The sequence below is a fragment of the Macrosteles quadrilineatus genome, unplaced genomic scaffold (assembly GCF_028750875.1).
Source record: "Macrosteles quadrilineatus isolate MER2022 unplaced genomic scaffold, UCM_ALF_1.0 Scaffold_5__1_contigs__length_97177068, whole genome shotgun sequence".
Lineage (NCBI taxonomy): Eukaryota > Metazoa > Arthropoda > Insecta > Hemiptera > Cicadellidae > Macrosteles > Macrosteles quadrilineatus.
Window position 1 is genome coordinate 43984525 of NW_026542598.1, and position 19960 is coordinate 44004484.

The following is a 19960-nucleotide window of genomic DNA, read 5'->3' on the forward strand; positions in this document are numbered from 1 at the left end:
ACAAGGGGAACTACAGAGCTACTGGGGCGGAGCCCGAAAGGGTTTTGAGATAAGAATATGCTTTAATGTTAATCGGGAATGTATCATCATGCCAAATTTCAGCCCAATCCGTCCAGTAGTTTATGCGTGATTGAGCAACACACACACAAACTCACAAACTTTCAGATTTATAATATTAGTAAGATTTGTGCTAAAGGGATAAACGTTCATGAAATAAAGAAACATATTATTAGAAAATAAAGTATATTCCATACATAAGCATTTTCTTACAAAAGGTCAATTCTGCGTACATAAATAGTTGAAAATTTCAGAAAATGGAATAACTTGTAAATTCTTATTTATCTCTGCAGTAATATCAATTATCTTATTGGTTGAACATCAGCTGATTCAGCATTTATTGTTGTCATAATGCACCAAGTCCTGGTAGGTAGATGTTTATGTACAAGAATAAACAGTTAAAACACTGAAAAAAGACAGCAAAAAAAAACATGATAAAAGTCATAAAAATTGAAAATGTTTCAACTTGTAAAATTTAATGATATCTTCTTCTTTTGTGTAAACTAAATGTATCCTGCACAAAGTTCTCCTTTTGTTCTTGTAACCTTGAAAGAGTCTGATGGTAGTATCAGAGTTTTACACTCACAGGATAGTCTCAGACGGTGGTTGGTTATATCACAACACCTTCTGTGTCCTTGGTCACATGATTTACTCATGTGGTAGTACGTGATCCTCTCGCTCACAGCCAAGTCTCAGACGGTGGTTGGTTCTATCACAGGCTTCCTTCTGTGTCCTTGGTCACATGATTTACTCATGTGGTAGTACGTGATCCTCCCGCTCACAGGTAAGTCTCAGACGGTGGTTGGTTCTATCACAGGGTTCCTTCTGTGTCCTTGGTCACATGATTTGCTCATGTGGTAGTACGTGAGCCTCCCGCTCACAGTTTAGTCTCAGACGGTGGTTGGATCTGTCACAGGGTTCCTTCTGTGTCCTTGGTCACATGATTTACTCATGTGGTAGTACGTGAGCCTCCCGCTCACAGGTAAGTCTCAGATGGTGGTTGGATCTGTAACAGGGTTCCTTCTGTGTCCTTGGTCACATGATTTACTCATGTGGTAGTACGTGATCCTCCCGCTCACAGGTAAGTCTCAGACGGTGGTTGGTTCTATCACAGGGTTCCTTCTGTATCCTTGGTCACATGATTTGCTCATGTGGTAGTACGTGAGCCTCCCGCTTACAGGTAAGTCTCAGACGGTATTTGGATCTGTCACAGGGTTCCTTCTGTGTCCTTGGTCACATGATTTACTCATGTGGTAGTACGTGAGCCTCCCGCTCACAGGTAAGTCTCAGATGGTGGTTGGATCTGTAAAAGGGTTCCTTCTGTGTCCTTGGTCACATGGTTTACTCATGTGGTAGTACGTGAGCCTCCCACTCACAGGTAAGTCTCAGACGGTGGTTGGTTCTATCACAGGGTTCCTTATGAGTCCTTGGTCACATGATTTACTCATGTGGTAGTACGTGAGCCTCACACTCACAGGTAAGCCTCAGACGGTGGTTGGTTCTATCACAGGGTTCCTTCTGAGTCCTTGATCACATGATTTACTCATGTGGTAGTACGTGAGCCTCACACTCACAGGTAAGCCTCAGACGGTGGTTGGTTCTATCACAGGGTTCCTTCTGAGTCCTTGGTCACATGATTTACTCATGTGGTAGTATGTGAGCCTCCCGCTCACAGGTAAGTCTCAGACGGTGGCAGGCCCTGTCACAGCGGGTGTAGGGTTCGTAGCTGGGTGCCTGTTGTTCGCTGAGGCTGGCTGAGCACGTAGCAGCGCCGATGAGGGCTGTGGTAGGAAGCGTATCCACTCGACGACGTGGCGCTGCGATTCTGAAACCGAAAAAAGCAAACCAAAAGAAACTAAACCGTACAGGACGTTCACAAAAATACCAGATGCAAGAGAAAATTTTTGTTTGTTAGTTAAGTAAGTTTTTTCTGGGAAGATAATGTTTTCGTGTTTTAATTCGTTTGAAAATCATTTTACTTGATTACAAACGTTTCTGAGAACTTCCCAAAGGTAACAAAAAAATCTACTACAAAGAATCAATTCTTGAATACTATTAAATCTATTTTTAATAATTAGTGATTTTTAATTTGTTGTATGTTTAGAATGGTTAGTAATATATATGATTTAATTGCCATACCTAATTTAAATTCGACATACCACCATCTAAATTAGCAGCCCTTCATTTTCTTAACCATATTCCCTATTGGTTAAAAAAGTGTTCCACCAATTAATGATTTATGTTATAACTTAGTGACCCGCTGCTGTAAAATGGGGTTCTCGGTGTTACAGTAGTCATACCACTACATTAACCATGGGCAATTTCAAAGATGTAAGCAAGAAAAACCATGCTTTAATCATCCTACTTGCATTTTCACAATGCTATGTGCGGCTAAGGAATACAGAGACTTCTCCCATAACTTCAACCAAAGGTAGTTTATAATTTTCCTATTATATGCGAGCTTATTTCACCCTTCAAATATAAAATTATGTTGAAAAAATGGGACAGAATTAAGATTTCTATACTGGGTGTAAAGAGTCGTAAAACAATTTATTCTTATATTCGTAGTACTGATAAATAGGAAAGTGGTTGTTTAGCTATACCATGTTGGAAATGCATCTTACTTTTATCCTCTGTCGTGGGCGAGGTCTAGAGATGCCTGTCTGGCAGAAGAGACTCCGGACTGTGCGGCGGAAGTTGCGAGTCATGAAGCAATACAGGAGAGGGTTGATGGCAGAGTTAGCGTGTCCCAGCAGCAGTGTGAAGGGGAACAACTTCATAAGCGTCTCCTGTCAAAGAAAATAAATGCAAAATAGTGAAACAGGTGAGTTAAAAATGACGTAAAAAGAGACTGTTCCTGATCATTTTGTTTAAATAAATTATCCTGAGTAATGAAACAGCTGATCTTAGTCAGTAACAATGCTACACAGATCATCTCACTCCATTCTACACTCATCCTTCACTCATATTTGGGTTAATATACCACATATGACATCAATGTGACATACCCATCTCAATTTTTGGTGTGTTGCCTAATTCAATTCTAACTTAGCCTTATCAATCAGTTGCGTATTTCAAGCAGATTATGAATGCAATAGTGACCTGAGGCAAGCCGACGGTCGGCAACGTCAGATCAAGGTCCAGGAGAAGTGACAGGAGGTTGTAGGGCAGCCAGCAGAGAGCGAACAGAATCGCGAGTAGCAGCAGAATACGCGCCACCCTTCTCCTTTCTCGTACGAGGCGAACCTGGAGAACAGTCAGAATTTCAACAACCAATACACCATACAGTTTTGTTTTGAGAACATCAAAAGAATGTCGTATTCCTGTGTTAAACACCCTCATCCATCTTCAAAGTATTGGAGATGGTTACCTGCTGATTGCTAGCGCTGCCATCGTCCTTATCAAACGGTGGTCGCACCACCCAGAGTTTGCGACCCATCAGTGTGTAGGCCAAGATCACCACACACCCTGGCGTCAGGTAGACCAGCACGAAGCACAACACTCCTAGAAAACAAAGTATTGACTGTGATGTTTCGAAGGTACACAAATAGTAGGTACTTTTGTTAATATAACGACCACGCCTAATAATTATAACCTAACCTAAGGATAGACTCTGTTTTAGGTTAGGTAAACTTAGGAGAAAATGTAGTAAGATTTTGTTATTTAAACTAATCAAAATCTGATTTTGAAATCGATTTCGTTATAGACAGTAACCAAAGTACCTAATAATATATTATTCGAAATCAATTGCTAACCTTGTCACATGTCCAACAGGCTCTCTAAAGTTAATGTTACCCAGTTTCAAGAACTTTCTATTTAGGTTACCTGGTATTTTTATGGATGCCTTGTGTTTTAATAAGTTCACGGATGCACATTTCGCCAGGGTGAGGCATTTTCACAGTTACACTAATATAAAACTTACTTTCTAATATTTACAAAAGTTTGTGAGCCACTTTAGCTAACATAACTACTGTTATAAGCGCGGTACGGGAGATTTACATCTCACTGACAGTGTCAGGGGTGTGAACGGTCTGGGGCGTGGGTTTCCCCAATTGTTGTACCTGTGATGTTGCCAGTTTTACAGTGTTGCCAGATCATCTGGACTCAGTTTTTATTTCATAGTTTGAAAAATAATGTAATTGTTGAAACCTTCTGTAATTTTTATCAGGCTATCAGGTCCAGATTATACCAACATGTAACCGAATCTGGGCCTGATATATTAGAGGAAATAATTTCGTGTTAGGAAATAAAACTTCAAGGTGAAGACAGTCAACCTAGCCTCAGCAAGAGTAGCTCTTTAATTTGAGAATACTTTAGCTGTAATGGAGAACTCTTTGATCATAGTTACCATAGGCCCGCCTGGAGCGGTGAGACCAGTCCTCTATACACCAGGTGAGGCTGTATTTCTTGACAGCAGCTGACAGGAGAGGATCGTCCCCCAGGTCTACCAACTCTGTCTCTCGGACCCACAGCACAGGCAGGAATATAGTCAGAGACACCACCCACAGGAACAGTATCATCTGGGAAACGTTACTGTTAGTTTTTAAAAATCAAGGCAATTGTTTTGCCACTTGTTAGTTAAGCTCAGGGAGTAAAAAAATTGTATCTATTGTGGTACTCGCACACTTAATTCTGTTCAACATTATGAATTTATTCTGTAATCCATGACAAATTCAACAGACACTTGAACAACGTGAGGTCCACAGGTAGAAGAAATTTGAACCATCAATATTTGATAGTGCAATGTCGTCTCCTAGTCATGGAGACACAACCTTAGACCGCTCGGCCTCTGATCAGTCCAAACTGTCCTCCACACTATGTACTATAGCACCGTCTAAGATAATAATTTATAAACTTTCCCACCCAGGCTGTGGGCTGCAGCGAAATGAAAATGGACTCAGAGAGGCTATGCTTAATTTGTTTCATATCTTTTTTCTCCCACAAAATAATAACATAATATAATTAGCTGTGTTTGAAGAACAATGACAGTTTAATTAAATCAGGAGATCCCAACGACTACTATGCACCACCGGTTGGATGATAAATTACTGTTAATTAAGTCCAGTTAACATTCCCTGCTTTAACTCGCTTTAGTTAACATCTGTGCAGGAAATTAAAACTGAACGTAGATATGAATATTCTGCAGAACATGATTGTGGCAAAACGTAATTTAGCGCAGTTGTAGTACAGTATTCATTTATTTTATGTACATTGTTTATTACTGTAATGCTCTTTTTAAGTCCTCTATCAAAATGCATGTTGTCGAAAATAGTAACATGTTTTAAGTTTTGGCAATGATATTTTAATACTTTTTGCCCAAAAGATGTTCGACCAAAACTCATAAGGGTGAATGCGTTTCTGATACCAATCCGGTTACTTAATAAGCCCGTTGGCCACGCAATGTGGTATGAGCTGCGAAGGACATATTTTTAACAAGCATAGCAGGTTCACGGTACAGGACAAACTGCATTGATTATGTCTTCTTGATATAACTAATAAAAGTAAAACTCAAGGCTTATTAGTTTTATCTATTATGGTGCTTGGTGTTGGCATATTCAATTCAACCCAATTTTTTTTTTAATATTAATATATTTTTTAAATCGGATTGACAACGTAGATTTCGAATAGATATTTTAAAACCCGTTTTACAAAGTTTTATTAAGGATATTAAAATTATCAACAAAACATTTTACTTGACAGTTTGGCCACATATTAAATAATATTTTAAAGAAATAAATTAAAGTAATAACAGATAATCTTTAAAAATACTTCTTACAATATTAAAGAAGGCAAATATTGTTCAAGTTGATTTCTACCTTTACTAAGTTTCTTTGTCGAAAAAAAAACAACGGTGAAGGCTGACCTACTGCAGTGCAGACGACACATCTCAGATATTTCCCATGTGAATGACAACAGCTGATCCGATAGTCCTCAAAGATCCTAAATTATTTGTGGTACAAACGTTCAAAACTTGGATTGGATTTCTTAATTGGGTATTGACGTTTGGATCTCTATACACAAAGAGTCCATGTGCAGTTAGATTAATTATTAATAAAAGGGGGACTACTTTTTATTGTATACACTACATTACTATATTTGAAAAAACTTAAAAATTTTAATACTTTTTGCCCAAATGATGTTCGACCAAAACTCATAAGGGTGAATGCGTTTCTGATACCAATCCGGTTACTTAATAAGCCCGTTGGCCACGCAATGTGGTATGGGCTGCAAACGACATATTTTTAACAAGCATAGCAGGTTCACGGTACAGGACAAACTGCATTGATTATGTCTTCTTGATATAACTAATAAAAGTAAAACTCAAGGCTTATTAGTTTTATCTATTATGGTGCTTGGTGTTGGCATATTCAATTCAACCCAATTTTTTTTTTAATATTAATATATTTTTTAAATCGGATTGACAACGTAGATTTCGAATAGATATTTTAAAACCCGTTTTACAAAGTTTTATTAAGGATATTAAAATTATCAACAAAACATTTTACTTGACAGTTTGGCCACATATTAAATAATATTTTAAAGAAATAAATTAAAGTAATAACAGATAATCTTTAAAAATACTTCTTACAATATTAAAGAAGGCAAATCCTAAATTATTTGTGGTACAAACGTTCAAAACTTGGATTGGATTTCTTAATTGGGTATTGACGTTTGGATCTCTATACACAAAGAGTCCATGTGCAGTTAGATTAATTATTAATAAAAGGGGGACTACCTTTTATTGTATACACTACATTACTATATTTGAAAAAACTCAAATATCAAATAAAAAAGTAATTAAAAGGAAAAATACAAACACAAATTCTCAAGGTTTTTTTTTAATTTTTGGTTCCCTCTAAACTTTTTAATATATTAGATCTATTTGTATACCTCTTAGATCTTGGTGGTTTACCTCTTTAAACTCGTGCATTACTATCAGTCTACCTCTTTATATTGATAGTCGCAACCAATTTACCTCTTTAAACTCTTGCATTACTATTAGTCTACCTCTTTGTATTAATAGTCGCAACCAATTCACCACTTTAAACTCGTGCATTACTATGAGTCTACCTCTTTATATTGATAGTCGCAACCAATTTACCTATTTAAACTCGTGTATCACTATCAGTCTACCTCTTTATCCTGATAATCGCAACCGGTTTATCCCTTTAAACTCGTGCATCACTATCAGTCTACATCTTTATCCTGATAATCGCAACCGGTTTATCTCTTTAAACTCGTATATCACCATCAGACTACCTCTTTATCTTGATAATCGCAACCGGTTTATCTCTTTAAACTCGTATATCACCATCAGACTACCTCTTTATCTTGATAATCGCAACCGGTTTATCTCTTTAAACTCGTATATCACCATCAGACTACCTCTTTATCCTGATAATCGCAACCGGTTTATCTCTTTAAACTCGTATATCACCATCAGACTACCTCTTTATCTTGATAATCGCAACCGGTTCACCTCTTTATTAAAATTGTTTTATCTTAAAAGTGGGAATAATGGAACTGATAACCTATATTACAATACCAGAAGTGTAGATAATTTGTTTTACAGGACCCCTAAAGTCAACAAAGAACTGTTCAAGCATTCGTATTTATTTTTGGGGCCTTTTGTTTTTAATATGTTGCCAATTGATATAAAAAGAAGTAACAATGTTAATAGTTTTTGTAAAAGGTTGAAGGAATGGTTATGTAATATAAATGATACTTCGTTGCTTCGTAATGTTTTATAATAAAATCTATGTTTTTCACATCGTTAAATTGTAGTACGTTTTTTATATATTTTGTGTTCATTATTTACATTTCAGGCAGTCAGATATGTATATTTTAATTTTTAGAAGTAGACTTATTTCAATATGTAACGCTACAGGTAGCAGCAGGAGTGATAATTTTAGTAATGGATTGATAAGACTGAACTCTTCATTTCATGTATAGATTAGATAAGTTTTGTGTACACTGGCCACAATTACTGGACAAAGTGGCCAGTTAATTTCCGAATTGTTTTATGATTTGATGATTGTTTGTTTTTGAGGAAATAAAATACATTATTATTCTTTATTCATTCTTTAAACTCGTATATCACCATCAGTCTACCTCTTTATCTTGATAATCGCAACCGGTTCACCTATTTAAACTCGTATATCACCATCAGTCTACCTCTTTATCTTGATAGTCGAAACAGGTTCACCTACTTAAACTCGTATATCACCATCAGTCTACCTCTTTATCCTGATGGTCGCAACCGGTTTACCTCTTTAAACTCGTATATCACTATCAGTCTGCCTCTTTATCTTGATAGTCGCAACTGGTTTACCTCTTTAAAATCGTGTATCACTATCAGTTTACTTCTTTATCTTGATAGTCGCAACCGGTTTACCAATTTAAACTTGTGCATCACTATCAGTCTACCTCTTTCATCTTGATAGGCGCAACCAGTTTACCTCTTTAAACTCGTATATCACCATCAATCTACACCTCTTTATCTTGATAGTCACAACCGGTTTACCTCTTTAAACTCGTATATCACTATCAGTCTGCCTCTTTATCTTGATAGTCGCAACCGGTTTACCAATTTAAACCCGTGCATCACTATTAGTTTAACCAATTTAAGTCACAACAGGTTCACGTCTTTAAACTCGTTCATCACTACCAGTTAACTTTTTGAATATTATTACAGGTTTAACCTCTTCATCCTTATACATCACTTTTAGTTTACCTCTTCAATTTTTACAGTCACAACAGGTTTACTTCTTTAATCTTGACAGTCACAACAGTTTGTTCCTCTTTATCCTCATACGCCACTCTCAGTTTACGTCTTTAATCTAAAGTCGCAATCGGTTACTTCTTTAACCATTCACTTCACTCAGCTAGACTAATTAACTGCATACATAGACTATTAGTACACCTTTTTACCGTTGCACATAAAATATCAGATTAGGTTGTACAATCAGCTTAATTTGTAGGTAAGTAGGTGCTAACACATGATGGGGGAGTTACTTACAAATATGGTGGATTTGCGGTTGAACACCTTTCTGAAAGCCATGGAGTGTCGGATAGCAAGGTATCTGTCGATACTCATAGCGGTGATGGTAAATACACTCGCACCAACACTCACGCCTACAAATAAAAACTTATTATATACAATTATAAAACTTTCTTGACTTCTTACACACACACACCCTTAAATTTTAACAACATAATGTAAAATAATACATGAGTGTTGAAAGTTCATACTGCTTCAGATCTGATTCGATTTACGTTTAAATCCACTACGATTGTTTGCCTCAATTCCCTTGAAGGAGATCAATTATTTATAATATGATCATTACATGGGAATGAAACTTTGATATAAAATTACACTTCAAACACAATTACTTCAATTTCTTATGACAAGGACTATCCTTTTCCTACAGTTACCTAACAATGTACATGTTCTCTCACTGATTTGAGAAAGCAAAGTGGCCAATTCGCTCATCAGTGAGACAATGTTAACATTGTCTCACTCTAATTACTTTGTCTCACTCCAGATTTGCAACGTGAAGGCACGAAATAGTGGGCGCGTAACATGCAGGCAACGTCGTATGCGCGCGAAATACGTTGGCAGCACTGGCTGTAAATCAGCTGGTCAACTGTTGTACTGTTGTATTTGTCACTTCACATTAAATGTTATATTAAAAGTTCACTTCTGTGTAAAAATAGGTTATGTTTCTTCACCAATTTATTTGTTTTATGGTAACTGTACTCACTGTAGGAAAAGTATAATGTGCAACTCGAGTTCAAAGTACAATTGCCTCACTCAAGAAACCATTCCTCACTCGCCTACGGCTCGTGAGTAAGGATTTCTCTCGAGTGAGTCAATTGCTCACTTTTCTCACTAGTTGCACAAATAACTATTTCCTACAGTTACCTAACAATGTACATGTTCTCTCACTGATTTGAGAAAGCAAAGTGGCCAATTCGCTCATCAGTGAGACAATGTTAACATTGTCTCACTCTAATTACTTTGTCTCACTCCAGATTTGCAACGTGAAGGCACGAAATAGTGGGCGCGTAACATGCAGGCAACGTCGTATGCGCGCGAAATACGTTGGCAGCACTGGCTGTAAATCGGCTGGTCAACTGTTGTACTGTTGTATTTGTCACTTCACATTAAATGTTATATTAAAAGTTCACTTCTGTGTAAAAATAGGTTATGTTTCTTCACCAATTTATTTGTTTTATGGTAACTGTACTAACTGTAGGAAAAGTATAATGTGCAACTCGAGTTCAAAGTACAATTGCCTTACTCAAGAAACCATTCCTCACTCGCCTACGGCTCGTGATTAAGGATTTCTCTCGAGTGAGTCAATTGCTCACTTTTCTCACTAGTTGCACAAATAACTATTGTTTGGGTCTTTTCAAGAAGAGGACTGCCACAGATAGTGCACTGCAGAGTTTTGGTTAGTTTAGGTTGTTTTAGGATAGGTTAGATTAGGTTGTTTTAGGTTAGGTTAGGTTAGGTTGGTTTAGTTTACATTATTACGATGACAAACAAGACACAATCTATTAAACACACGAATAGGACACGTACAAATGTAAGCTTTTGTACCGTCGCCTCTTTACACAACATGACCACTTTTTTGCAAATATTACATTTCTTATCATTATCATAAACTAAACTGAACTAAAAACTACTCAGGCTGTACCTACCTAACCTAACCTCCGCGCACTGTGAAAGATTAGCGGTCCTCTTCTAAGAAAAGACACCTTAGTTCTTGCACAGATAAGTAAGGTACAGAGGAAACATGCTTATGGGAAACCGTGCCCTTACAGCTCTGGTATGGAGCGGAAATATACTTGTGACGAGCAAGGAAGAAGCCTGCTTGCCTGCCGAGTCCGACCGGTGATCACTGTGAGGATATTCCTATAGCACAGTACACAGGGTGTTCCTCCATCGTGCGTTGTAGTGCACGAGAGTGAGGGGGGCGGTTCGATACTTTGCTCTAGACACCAGCGCTAGTGCTAGACACCACTTAAGTTTAAAGGAGTATATCCTCTGATCCTTACTTCTCTGTGGTTCTCGTTAAGAGTCCTTGGAGCCTAGACGTTCTTAACTCATAAAACTACAAAGAAAATTTCTGACCTCACAGTCTCCTAGATAGTTAAATTATAATCACTTTGGTGTTTGAAAAACTATTTTTGGGTGATAATTTAATCTTCAGCAGCTTTTACATTTAGTTAGTCATGCACTAAAATCGTTTAGTAATATTATTAATCGATTCACCTTGTAAGTATGACGTCAGCTTGCACATAGTCTCCCCATAGAGCCAAAGTCCCGTGACGGACTGAGCCACAGCCATCGGCATACAAATAAACGTCACCAGAAGATCTGCTACTGACAGGTTCACCAAGAAGTAGTTGGTCACACTGTAAGTAGAACAAAGATATTTCAAGTTTGTTCCAAGGAAGATAAGGTGTGTTTACAAGACATCAGTACTACATTGAAAATTTTTTCTATCCTAAGACGCTAGGCACGAGTCTGGGTTTTTCACATTACTTCAGGCTAGACCTAGGGGTGGATAAAATACATTGGTGATTTGGTGGGATTTGAACGCAGGACCTTAGAGACCGAAGTCCCGCACTCAAGCCAATAGACCAGCTCACTCCCTCACTACGTTTACTAATAAATATTATCAGATGATTCAATGCATTGCCTCTGTTATCGCTGTGTAATAAAGCTACGTACAATATAGTTACACAATAAAAGTAGTCCCACTCATCGTCATTTCAGTTGAAAGTATTAAGTAAGTATTACATTATTGCATCATCGTTTTGCTTTTAACAAGCTTCACCTTCAGATACGCTATTCTAACTAATCTCAACGTAATTCAGAATATTGCGACATAATCTGCTTATACAGTTTGTTAGCCTTTGTGCAATCGTCCAATGCTCACACGATATTAAAAAGCCAGCGTCTATTAGAAACACGGTGTCTTATTTCCCTTGCCCAGTTTCGTGATATCTAAGTATCAAAACAACTCGTACCGTTCCTTTATGTTGTATCATTTGCTTTCATGAATACTAGGGGAAACCCGTCGAAATCGACGGTTACTATTGAGAGTTTATAGCTTACTTCAGCTAACTGCGGTGATAGAGTGAAAATCTTATTTAAATTAAGGGAGGATTAGCATACAGTAATAATGAATATGAGATTGCGTAACTACCTTCAAAAACGTGGTTGGCTTTATGTTGCCCAAAAGGTTTTTTAGGAGTGTTATAATAATTGATTCTTGTTCAAGTTTTGTATTCACAATCAAACTTTACCAGTTAATCTCGCATTGATCAAACAAAGCATTGGATTGGATCTCTTCACAAACATGTAAACTTCCCTAGTTTATTCTAGAATTTTGTCTGATGATGCTTGATTGTACAGAATCATTATGCAAACATGTATGTATATTGTAAACATAATCATTATGGATAGATAATAAATGTATGTATATTGTAAACAGAATCATTATGGATAGCTAATAAATGTATGCATATTGTTAACATAATAATTATGGATAGCTAATAAATGTATGTATATTGTAAACAGAATCATTATGGATAGCTAATAAATGTATGTATATTGTAAACAGAATCATTATGGATAGCTAATAAATGTATGCATATTGTTAACATAATCATTATGGATAGCTAATAAATGTATGTATATTGTAAACAGAATCATTATGGATAGCTAATAAATGTATGTATATTGTAAACAGAATCATTATGGATAGCTAATAAATGTATGTATATTGTAATCAGAATCATTATGGATAGCTAATAAATGTATGTATATTGTAAACAGAATCATTATGGATAGCTAATAAATGTATGTATATTGTAATGAGAATCATTATTGATAGCTAATAAATGTATGCATATTGTAAACATAATCATTATGGATAGCTAATAAATGTATGCATGTTGTAATGAGAATCATTATGGATAGCTAATAAATGTATGCATGTTGTAATGAGAATCATTATGGATAGCTAATAAATGTATGTATAATGTAAACAGAATCATTATGGATAGCTAATAAATGTATTAATATTGTAAACAGAATCATTATGGATAGCTAATAAATGTATGTATATTGTAAATAGAATCATTATGGATAGCTAATAAATGTATTAATATTGTAAACAGAATCATTATGGATAGCTAATAAATGGCATTACCTGTTCATAGCGGCACTTGATTACAGTTAGCAATGCATTTAGTAAAGTGGCATCTACCTGCGCATATAGTGGTACTTGAAGACGACGATGATGATAAGAGAGTTAGCAGCAGCAGCTATCAGGAAGAGCGGCAGATAGCAGGATATCAGCACGATGTGGCGAGGTTCGGTGTACCTCAGCTGAGATTTGCTGAACTCCCTTATCAGCTGATCGATCAGCTGGTTGGTTGTCTCATTGTCACCCAGCTGGTAAATGTCTTCTTGATCGCTGCAGTTCATCTTGGTTGACGTCACTTCTTGATTTCCGACATGTTTTTTCTCCTGAATTAATAACATTGGTTGGTTTATAGTAACTTATATTTAAGTCTAATTTCTAGCTTTGGAACCAACTACTGTGCAACATTTTCCATAGTTCAAATTGTTTTTAGAAGTGGCCTAGAATGACCAATTGTAAACTATTGCGCATTTCAAATAATTCTCGCTTGACTTTGGTAAATGTAACTTGGAAGGTGTAATAATTTTAGACACAGTTTTGTGCTTACACGTTTAATAATTTGGATGTATTTTGTATATAAAGTAGTAAACATACGATGGCGTAAAACTATCCAAACAGCTCATAGATGCCATATCGATTTTGCTGGTTCGAAAACTCATTCGAGTGTATAAAAAAAAATAAAATAGACTGGGACGGTGGCGACGTCCTGTAATCCAGCTACTAGAAGGTCACGAATTGTGGATATTTACAGGCATGCACTGTGGATACGATACTCCCTGGTGTGGATTAACGTCCGCACTAGTGAGTACTACGACTGTCGGCAGTATTATCCTGATAGTTAGACCGATTCGTTAATACCAAGGAAAAAATGTGGTTCAGATTCAACTATAAACTGTAGGTCCTTAAGTTGCCATTAGCTGTATGGGCTATTAACAGCTGTGTCTAAGGAATATGTCGGCCTTAGTCACTAACAAGACTACAACATCCTGCCACTCATCCTACCCTCATCTCCATTCATACTTGGCTCAAAATACCTAATTTGTATGGTCCATTTCATTGAAAAGTATTAAAATATCAAAACTTCTTTGAGTAATCGTGTTTCCTAATTTTTTTAACTAATATTGTTTTTTTACTCTGCGGACGTCACTATATAAAAGTAATTTGGTCCCTGGTCTAGATCCTACCACTAGATCAAACGTAATAGTGAGCTACTTGCCTATAGGTAAATCCGTTAAAACAAAATATATTTTTATAAAAGCGGGTGTTCTTACTGGTTAAACTAGATCATATTCCCTGTTGACATTTGAGTGCAATTTTAAGACTGGTTTTAAAATTTAAACGCAATCTCTAAAACCTATCTGCAGAGAAGTAGGTATTGTCTAAATTGTCCATATTATTTGCCAGCTGGAAACAGAATCTGTCTGTAAAAATGAGTTGAATTGGAACTGAAATAGACGCGCTGAAGAATATAACACAACCTCTCTGTTCTACGGACACCCAATCAAAAGTGTTAGCTGTGTCAGTTGGAGCGGGCTAATTGTATATCGATTCCATTGCGCAATAAGTTGAGCCTGAAGATCTTTACGCTCAGACAGTTCTTGAGTGGCAGGAAAAATGTAATATCCTGCCAAAGAGTTGCAATAGTTTACACGATAGCAGAGTAATGTTTAGTAAAAATTATTTGGTTTAAATTTTGATTTCGAACCTTAGGTAAGTGATGTATTATTAATTCATTGTCCGTGGTGATCATAAATTAATTAATTACGTCTTTATTATGGATAACATTTTCTATATACATTCCACACCACTTGACCACTTACAGTAAAGTTAGGATGAAAAACAAATTTCTTTGGTGTAGCCTATAAACTAATTTATAATTAAATTAGTTTTACATAAAGGTAATGCAATCTACTGACTAAGTTCAATTTTAAATGAAACCGTGTACACAAACTTTCAACAATTCATTAAGACTGCTTCTAAAGAATAGATTAAGATTTATAATATCTTTAACTAAAGGTTTATAAATCTACAATAATTAAGGTAACCCATAAATGTACCGAGTGTGGTCGTTCCCGTGCGAGACGAAGTCGAGTACGGGATTACCATACGAGTCCGGTACACACATTTTGGACGAGTGACGTACGATAGTTGACGCCATACTAATAAATCTGTACATATCCTTATATATTTCCACCAACTAAAGGACTAAAAATCACTAGTCATAACCTCTAAGAGAGGTTATGTTTTTGTTTATAACAATCCACTGCCACCTAAATGTAGTATAATCCGGTAAAACTCATTAAAGTACAGTAGTACGCAATGACACCCCATTTGAATAAGCTGGCGGCAAACAGCTGTTTTCTGGACTAAATCCTTGCGTGGGAAGTTCGTCAAAATAATGTAGTGTGGCGTAATAGTATATTACGTTACTAGTCCTGAAAATAAGTTTTTACCGGACGAGTGTGGTTGTTCCCGTGCGAGACGAAGTCGGGTACGGTATTACCATACGAGTCCGGTACACACATTTTGGACGAGTTACGTACGATAGTTTACGCCATACTACTAAATCTGTACAAATCCTTATATATTCCACCAATTAAAGGACTAAAAATCACTAGTCATAAAAACCCCATTTGAATAAGCTGGTGGCAAACAGCTGTATTCTGGACTAAATCCTTGCGTGAGAAGTTCGTCAAAATAATGTAGTGTGGCGTAAAAAATATTTTAACCTTTTATGGTCTTTAATACTATATTTTAAATCAGTATTAACTGTTATCATTGACTATATATACCTATAGTCAGGTATATATACCTATATACCTGTAGGTAGATATAGTCAATGCTGTTATGTAATAGCAGATATATTCCAAACAGACTATTTTTAAGAAACATTAACCTATAAATAGCTAATTAATAGATAAATTTCACCAACGCTGTACTTTGGTAAAATTTAATTATTCTTTGTACTATAAAATTTATGTTCCAATAAGCAATGGCAATTTTATTTAAATAAAATAATTTAAATAATTCATATAAAGTATTAAAGTATTTAGGTATTCATTCATTTCTAAGATGAGCGAGTTCGGCTATCGATTCACCAAACGATCCATTAATTTATTCTCGCGAATTCCGCATTATTTCACTCAAACCACGAATAGCAGAAAAGAAACGGTATGGATAATAAACATAAACAAATGACGTCACTGACCCGCATGTCTACACTAGCCGTAACTGCTGGTTTGGTTGTTTTATGACAGCTCTATTTAAACAACAATGTTTCGGGCCAGTACGTTATTTGTTTATGTTTACGATTCTTACCATTTCTGTTCTTATATTCGTGGCTCAAACTATTTTGGACGACGAAGTTCGTCGTTAAAACTAAAATTAGAAAATATATTACAGTTCCGGGGCTACAACAATGAATTTTACAATTAGAACATCAAACAAGTACTGAATTACACCTGTTTTGTGTTAAATTGGTAAGTTTCTTAACTGTAACATTGACTATCTTATTTAGATAGTAATAAACGAATTATAAACAAACTTGCTGCTCTCATTAAACTTATTGGACTAAGGTTTGTTTTTTCCGCCAGACAAGTCAAACAACAAACGTTCACGGCTCATAGCCTTGTTTGTTTACTTGCTACAGCAAACACAACTGTTTGCCAGGGCTGTCCTGAAATTTGCTTGACATTTCATTGTAATTAACACAGATATAAATCAAAGTGTTTATTTTCAAGTTAAAAATAAGCGTTTGAATCTCAGTCGTTGATTTAAAAAAAAGTAAAAGGGTCCAATTAAAATTATCGACTGATTACAAACTAAACACGGCCCTTTGAACATTTTGGTGAAAATAATGTTCACCTCACACCTGGTTACACGATAACCTAGTTTATTACTATTTTTAGATTTCTTAGGAACTTATGAACAATGATTTCATATGTCAGGCTATACATATAGCCTATGTAATTACGATAAATATTTTTAAACTTTAACCGTATACTAGCACGAAACCCGTCGTTGCCTGGGTCAAAATGCAATGCACAAAAATGGCTATAAAAACTCATATGAAATCAACAATTGCATCTAAGTGTCTGTTATAGCTCAGTTCATATTAGCATAATTTATTTGACTTCCCCTTTCATACAACACCCACTGGCATGTTAATCTTCAAAATTTATATGCCTTTTAAATTTACATTCTGTATACTTAGATGTTCATAGTATTTTTATTTACATAATAACGAAACGATAGAAGCTCTTACCATTCGTTTATAAAGCGTTGTTAGCCTACTATGGCTGAAATCTAAAAAAAAAAAAACTGAAATATTATAGAACGATTTTGAACATTTTCACACACGGATATTCAGCAAAATCTCGAACAACCACAACCTTTTTTTGATAAAACATTTCACTATTGTTATTTGGGACACCAATGTTATCAAAGTAAATGAAACATCAACAAACAACACATACGATCAGCTGGTTCATAGTGTTATATTACAACTAATAATAAACGTCATTATAAACATTAAGAAACATGGTGGAAAGACCACCATGATTAAGAGAAACGACGACTACACACTTACCATCGATTAAAGAAACAAACATTTAACATTGATTTTAAAAATAAATTGCAACCGTGTTCAACTTCGGCTTACAGTACTGTATTCTCTTTGGTATTCAATGGACCTATGTAGCAAAACAATACTACTTATGATTATAGTTTCAAAAACTACGAATGGCACACTTGGAAATCCTAAAAGGGGCGATGAGGGATAATGCAAAGTACGTTAATGTATTGAAATTAAAAACTCAGTGATTTCTTTAATAATTAATTAAACAAATAATGATTGGTGGTGTTATTTGTTCTATGGTATGATGACACATGAACAACATAGCGCAATATTTACGATCGGAATATATCCACGTTCATAAAATCTGTTGTCGATATTTTTATCGTCAAATTTACTGATTCTAAAACGAATTATTGATACAGGTACCAAATCATAAATTTACTTAATTTCCATCCCAAAATAAATGTTTTTAGACCCTTAACAGAATTAATCATATGTAAAGTAATGTATGCAAACTATTTCAACCCAATTGAATAGATTAAATATTTATTCTAAGAAAGAAAAGAAGCGAATCGAAGTGTGTGTTCCAGTTCACATTGGATTAATGAATAAAAGTATTTTCGATGATTAATTTTCCATAGTGGTGACAATCTATCGTAACTATTATACACTATCAAAGCATACACTTACTTAACATTAATAGTTTTAAAATATATTTTACTGTATGATACCACAAAAACTCTATTTAAGTCTAGAGAATTACAGCTTATTCACACATTAAATTCAAAGTTTTGTAGTCATATTGTGATTATTATTTGAACTTAAAATTTATGTTATCACAGAAAATATTACTTTTGAAATTCACAGATAAAACAATAACAAAGCAATGAGTTTCATGAAATCTTTTGTATTCAATACATATTCTATTTTTTATCATCCACTGGGTCTAACCACAAAACACCCATAAATTTATAGATAAAAGAATTCACCTACTTAAAGAAGATACGGGGTGAATTTAAAATGCTACAAATTGTTTGCTATCGGGTATATTTATCTTTTTCTTGAACCCAAGATAAGACTTTTTAATTTTCGACAACTGCCTAATTGCTAATTCCTGTTTTAACTTACATTTGCGATTTGGCCGAGACCTTACGAGCGGCGTAGAAACGAACTTACAAAACGGAAACCAGAAGGAAACTGAGCGTCGAGATCGTGTGAAACTCCAGGCGCCGGCGTCACACACACAAACACGCACCTACTCACACACACGCACGCAAATCGGACATACGCTCCTGGACCAATTAACTTCAAATGTTTAACGAAATAGAATTATCATCAGTTTAGATGGGGACGCCAGGTGCGTTGTAAACCCAAATAAATATGAGTGAAGGATGAGTGTAGAATGTGAGATGATCTGTTACTGACTAGATCAGCTGTTTCATTAGCCAGGATCATTTATTTGAGCCCAATAATCAGGAACAGCTGGGTCGAGTTTCAAGTAATAAAAAAGCATAGCGAGATCGATGCGGCAACCTTTTGATTGCTAGGCAAGCCCTATAACCACGTAGCTGCCCAGCCGGTTGTAGCAAAATTCCAAGGTCTTTTGTAAAAAAATTCAAAGCTAAGTATGCATTTTTTAAACTTACACGGTTTTTTTTTTCAAAATAGAACTATAAACAAGCGAATTACAACAGTTGTTTTTCCTCCATAAGAATTTTTTTAACTTATAGTTTCTTTATATTTTCTTTGTAGCCAATAAGCGTACGGAAACAATTCAATATACTAAATTATTCGTTTTAAGCTACACAAAATAGTTTACAAAGAAATATCAAAACTTTTTGTTAGGGGGGGGGGTCAAAATGGGAAAACCAAATGTTTACTCCATAAAACCCCTATAAACCCCCTTTAAACCGATCATGCTGGTTCGTGAACTTGTTCGGATAAACGTAGGTTTGCACGTTTGTACCAAATTTAATCAAATCAGGATGGATCTGCTCAACTTATCGAGCTAACGGACACATTATAAATATATATTTATATTATGTGAATTGGACGAATGGTGTTTCCGCCTCTGGGGACATAAAAACAAATCACTAAATTGGAA

The 19960-nt window shown here is 35.5% G+C and overlaps 1 protein-coding gene across 1 annotated transcript; it reads right to left on the minus strand.

The window, feature by feature from the left end:
* Window positions 1-254: 254 nt before the first annotated feature.
* Window positions 255-19035, minus strand: LOC128994878 (orexin receptor type 2-like). The gene is made up of 9 exons (XM_054419703.1): window positions 18985-19035; window positions 13344-13606; window positions 11339-11481; window positions 9077-9192; window positions 4406-4577; window positions 3428-3561; window positions 3160-3303; window positions 2682-2846; window positions 255-1882 (listed from the first exon to the last, which is right to left on the minus strand). Exons 2-9 carry the CDS (start codon window positions 13562-13564, stop codon window positions 1760-1762), a joined length of 1218 nt encoding a protein of 405 aa, XP_054275678.1. The 5' UTR covers window positions 13565-13606; window positions 18985-19035; the 3' UTR covers window positions 255-1759.
* Between the last annotated feature and the right edge of the window lie 925 nt (window positions 19036-19960).

Coding starts and splice junctions, on each gene's coding strand:
- LOC128994878 (XM_054419703.1), bottom strand. CDS start 13,564: ATGAACTGCAGCGATCAAGAAGACATTTACCAGCTGGGTGACAATGAG. Junction 11,482..13,343: donor AAGTACCACTATATGCGCAG/GTAGATGCCACT, acceptor TTCTACTTACAG/TGTGACCAACTACTTCTTGG. Junction 9,193..11,338: donor GCTGACGTCATACTTACAAG/GTGAATCGATTA, acceptor TTTTATTTGTAG/GCGTGAGTGTTGGTGCGAGT.